This window comes from Chondrus crispus, genomic scaffold (assembly GCF_000350225.1).
Source record: "Chondrus crispus Stackhouse genomic scaffold, scaffold_686, whole genome shotgun sequence".
NCBI lineage: Eukaryota > Rhodophyta > Florideophyceae > Gigartinales > Gigartinaceae > Chondrus > Chondrus crispus.
The window spans coordinates 5,899-11,275 of NW_005178695.1; the positions used below are offsets into that span (position 1 = coordinate 5,899).

At 63.0% G+C, this 5,377-nt stretch overlaps 1 protein-coding gene across 1 annotated transcript; it reads right to left on the reverse strand.

Moving 5' to 3' along the window:
• Window positions 1–3,125: 3,125 nt before the first annotated feature.
• On the reverse strand, window positions 3,126–5,363 carry CHC_T00000900001 (hypothetical protein). The gene is made up of 3 exons (XM_005711159.1): window positions 4,975–5,363; window positions 4,809–4,917; window positions 3,126–4,742 (listed from the first exon to the last, which is right to left on the reverse strand). The coding sequence occupies exons 1-3, from the start codon at window positions 5,361–5,363 to the stop codon at window positions 3,126–3,128; spliced, it is 2,115 nt and encodes a 704-aa protein (XP_005711216.1).
• Window positions 5,364–5,377: the final 14 nt, after the last annotated feature.

Below are 5,377 nucleotides of genomic sequence, written 5' to 3' on the forward strand. Positions count from 1 at the left end.
TTCCGCTTCCGCTTCCAACTGTAACCGCCCCGCCCCCCCCCCCTGGGTAACCCACGCGGGAACGCAGACCGCACGGATGGACTCGAAAAGAGGGAAGGCTCACGTGGCCGGTGACGCGCAGCCGGTCGGTGGCGGACGGCCGGTCACGGGTTAGAAGCCTGAGACTTAGAGGTAAAACCGGACGGAGTTAGCAAAAAGCCGTAAAGGGAAGGGAGGCGAGTCTGCCTCTCGTTTACTGGAACGGGGCAGGTGCCCCCGGTCTTAACCCCTAAGTGGGACGCCAGGACACCTGTCCCGCTACAGTAGCTGTTACTTACGGTATACCAGCTACTGTGCTAAATTGGCTAATTTGTGCCATTAACTACTAATTACTAATTACTTACCGTTCGGATCCTACACGTGTAACCAGCGGGGTACCACTGTACTCCGCACCGGCCGTGTGCTGTAAATATAACTCCTTACAGTTCTTCTCGCGCTTACAGCCCATCATACTGTATCCCGGGGCGGCAGCGGTGGTGCGATTGCCTTCGCGCCGTTGTACTACAGACCCCCTTCCTTATTTCGCGACACGTCCCCGTCGCGGCGGACTAAAATCCGTGCCAGCTGTGACGTACTCTATCCCGAACGGAGACCATGCGTCGGCCGCGGAGACGCGGCCGTACAGTAGGTACCTTCCTCGGGTCCTCACCCGCATGCACACCCGCAGCGGCGGTCATTTCCCGACCCGCGCGGAGGAGTTCAGCGCTCCTGCTGCTCCCGGTTCCATTTGCGGTACGCCACCGTTCGGACTGGGCGGCTTCAGCCTGCGCCGGGTCATCGAACAACCGGCGCAAAGAAGCGTTTTTCCAGGACCCCCCCGGAAGGCTGGCCATTTTTCCAAGAATTCCCCTTCGATTTCCTCCAAAACCCCACGGGTACGCCACCGCCAGCCCCGCAGCGGTACGTCCCAGACCTTTCCCCGGGCGTGCAGTACCTCTGTCGTCCAAAACACGAGCAAAAACCCCACGGTAGTCCCTTTCCCGAACGGTTCCTATTTGGAAACCAATAGAAACTGTAAAAACAGTCAGAAACGGCATAAACACGTTTCTGTTTCCAAATACTCCCAGGTCGGTGACGACCTCAGGAGTCTGGAACCGTTCTCGGATATGGGCTACGATTTTTATTCGCCCTTCTAGAGGGGAAATCGTAGCCCTTCTTCCAGTACAGTGTTCTTTTGAAGAACCGATCGGGAACTCGGGTTTACAGGTACAGCGGACGGACCCGCTGTACCTTCAACCGTCCGGATAGGCTCGCCGTTGCGGTGGGGCGTCTTCCCCCGGCGCCGGGCATCATCAAACCGGCGCCAAAGAAGCGATTTTCCCCCACCCCCCCGGAGGGCTGGCCGTTTTTCCAAAAACGGTGCCCTTTCACCCGCGAGACAGCGGGGTGTGTGACCGCCAGCCTGTCCGTGCGGTCAGTGGGGAGCTCCCAGCGGCGGTACGCTCTGCTGTTCGTCCAAAACCGGTCGGTAAGTCCTGCCATTGTCACTTTCCGCGGAGGCCCCGATTTGGAAACGAAAGGAAACTGTAAAAAACGAGCAGAAACAGCTGTTTACAGTTCCGGTTTCCAAATCAGCTTGGGGCTTCCCAAAGTCGGATTTTCCGTCTTGGGACCTCCGGACGCGGGCAGACCCGGGGAGTACAATGCCGTTAACGGGAAGGGGCTACGATTTTTTCCCATCCTTCTAGGAGGAAAAACGTAGCCCCCTTTTGGGCTTAATTAAAAGCCGGCGACCGGAGTCGCCTCCTTGCCGTCCAGGGCCCTCCGCGCCGGGTTAATCCGGCGCGGGGCAGCGGTAGCGCGCGGTTGCCCACGCGCTCTTGGGGTGGCGGGTTACCGCGACGGGTGCGGCCTGTGGCCTACCCCCGGGGTCGCCCGTCGGGGTGAGATCTTCCCGACCGCCTGGTCGGGGGTACCGCTGCGGGTTTCCCTCCGCGCTTCCATGTCGGGTTGACGCGTACCGCGGCCCGACGGGCGGGCGACCGCACTATCGTCGTGACGGGTCATTGCGGGGGCGGGTTCCCGTTCCCCGCGCAACACCCGGTGCGCGTCCCCATTACCGGCTTGGGGCGGAACCGGCCTTTTCCTTGGTAATTTCCGCCTGCTTTTTCCTTGGGGCGGGTGGTTTCTCGGCGGTTTGACGAGCTCCGATTGGGTACCCCCCGAGGATCGGAGGCGTCTTGAACTGCCGCCATGGTCCAGCGGCCACACGTGCCGGGCGGTGTATGCTGCTCGCGCAACTCGTGGTCCACAGTGCCCTGGAGCCCCGGCGAGGTCGTGCCCGTACAGTATTTACGCGGCCGGGTTCCGTCTCTCGGCGGCGGGTATGCACCGGGGCGCCAAGCCGTTTGACCACCACTGCGTCAAGTCGTCCTGCCGACGGGTCAGCTTCCCCCTCCGCGCCGGTCCCTCCGGTACGGCTCGGGCGGTGGCACGCAGGGGATCGGCGTGCGCCGTAAACGGGTGGTGGCCGCCTGGAGGAGCCCCTCGGCGGAGTCGGCCCCCATCCGCGCCGGGTATTCCGGTGCGGGGTTTGGGGTGGCGCACGCGGGGTTCCGCGTGCGTCGGTGGCGACCTCGCCCGCTCCTGCGCCGGGTCCTCCGGCGCGGGGTTTGCGGTGACGCACGCGGGGTTTCGCGTGCGTCCGTGGCGATTGGTTGCCTCCTGCGCCGGGTCTTCCGGCGCGGGGTTTACGGTGACGCGCGCGGGGTTCCGCCTGCATCTGTGGCGACCTCGCCCCATCCTGCGCCGGGTCTTCCGGCGCGGGGTTTACGGTGACGCGCGCGGGGTTCCGCCTGCATCTGTGGCGACCTCGCCCCATCCTGCGCCGGGTCTTCCGGCGCGGGGTTTACGGTGACGCGCGCGGGGTTCCGCGTGCGTCTGTGGCGACCTCGCCCCCTCCTGCGCCGGGTCTTCCGGCGCGGGGTGGGCGGTGACGCACGCGGGGTTCCGCGTGCGTCTTTGGCGACCTTGCCTCCTCCTGCGCCGGGTCCTCCGGCGCGGGGTTTGCGGTGGCGATTGGCCGCCGCGCGGGGGAGGTCCTTCTCGGGATCGTCCCGCCCCGCGCTGGGTTGCCCAGTGCGGTGTTAGTGGTGGCGTGTTGCCGCCCGCGTGCGCCAGAAGCGGTCTATGAAGGCCTGGGGGAGTCCCTCCGCGGGTTCCCAGGTATCGTCCGCTGGGGCGTAGCCATACCAGCGGACCTTGTACTGGGTTCCTGTGCGGTTCTCTCGGTGACCGACCAGATGGTCAATCACATACTCCGCGGCGGGTTCGGGTTCTCCGCCCGCCGCGGGCTGGGTCGCGGCGGCCGCAGTGACGTCGCGGGGTCCCCGCGGCATCCGGGTTATCCGGTCGATGCTCACGCGGTTTGAAACCCCGTCTTGATCGACGACCACTGTGGTCTCCGTAGCGGATCGGACCGGAAACGGGCCTTCCGTTTTCGGTAAAAGCTTGACAGAGGGTCCCCCGTCATTGCTTGGCAGGTCTCCCCGTTCGGTACTCGTCAATGGCCGAGGTGGGCGGTCGACATAGACCCGGTCTCCCTTCTCGATGACCGGACGGAAACGCACCTTCTTATCGAAGTCGGCCTTGTATCGCCTTTGCGCCGCGGTTAGTTTCACCCGCGTGCGCTCAAGGGCGTCGCGGAGTTTACGCAGCGTCGCGCGCTTGTACTGTACCGGGGTCCTCGGATCTTCCGTGTTGGAGACGGCATCCTGCGGTACAGTACCCGGTAGGGCCAAACCGGACGGTGGTCGCGTCAGCACCAGGTCGAACGGGGTTGTCTCCGTCGACCGGTGGACCTGCGTGTTATACGCGAAGGTCAGGGGCTGGATGTATTCGTCCCAGTCCCTCTGATGCTCCGCGACATAATGTCGGAGGCGCTGTACCAGAGTACGGTTGAACCGTTCGGTTTGTCCATTTGTCTGGGGGTGATAGGCGGTAGTCAGGTAGTGCCTCACCCCCAGCAAGGCGCACACCGCGTCGAAGAACTTGGCGGCAAATTGTGGTCCGTTATCGGTTAACACGTAACGAGGTGCGCCGTATACGTAGACCCAATTGTCCAGGAAGGCGTTTGCCACGACCGACGCGGTGGTTGTCCGTAACGGGATGCTGCGCGTCAGCTTCGTAAACCGGTCGGTCATGACGAGCACGTGGCGATTCCCGTGCGCCGTCTTCAGTAAAGGACCCAGCAGGTCCATAGCGACGAAATCCAGCGGTCCTGCCGCTGGGAAGAGCTTGAGATCCTTCTGGTGCCTCACCAGGGTTCGCCGGGTGGCAGCGCATGACGCGCAGTTCCGTACGGTACTGAAGGCGTCGTTGGCCATATGAGGCCAATAATATTCCCGCCGGAGGGTATAGTACATCCTCGTACCGCCCGGGTGTCCGGCTAGGCGGGGATGATGGGCGAGGTACAATATCTTCGCCCGGAGCCGCTTCGGTACAACCCGCTGCAGGGTCCCATCGAGGGGGGACTTGCGGACGACGAACCCGTATCGGTCAACGTCGTACCGCGAGTCCGGGTTCCCTACAGTCTCGGCGGCCGCCCTACAGAAGGGGTCCTCGGCCTGTTCCCGAAGGAACTCTTCCACCGTTACGGATGAGACGTCGCGTTCCTCGGGTATAACCGCGAACGCGTGCTCAGCTCTCCCCGGGTCGACGGGGGTCTCCCAGTGTACGGTACCTTGGCGGGGGTTATGCTCCTCCTCTCGCCATTGTACCGCGAAACACGGGACCTCGTCGTCAACCGGTTCGGAGGTTGCGCCGTCAACTCGGAGGCGTGATACACCACCCGCGAGTTGGTGCTTAATACCCGGCCGGTACTGTACGTCGTAGTCGTACTCGGCTAGGCGGAGACGCCAGCGCTCTAGCGGGCCGGAGCTATTCGCCAGGTTGAGAACTCAGCGGAGGGCCTCATGATCCGTACGGAGGTCGAACGTATTCCCATACAGGTATGGTCGAAGCGTGAGAATACTCCATACGACGGCGAGGCATTCCTTCTCGGTAGTGGTGTAGTTCCTCTCCGCGTCCGTGAGAGCGCGGCTCCAATAACCGATCGGTAGGCGGTCGCCGTCCGGCTGCTCCTGTAGTAGGGCACAGCCGACCTGGTACGCGCAAGCGTCCGTATCCAGGGTGTATTTTTTTCCGTAACGGGGTAGAGCGAGGATCGGTGGGGACACGAGGCGCTTCTTTAGTTCCACGAACGCCTCGTATTCCTCATCGGTAAGAACCTCAAACTCGAAGGGTTGATTTTTCCCCGTCTTCCGGTTAAGCGGAGCGGCTATTTTCGCGAAGCCCTTCACGAACCGGCGGTAAACATTGCACATTCCTAAGGATGACC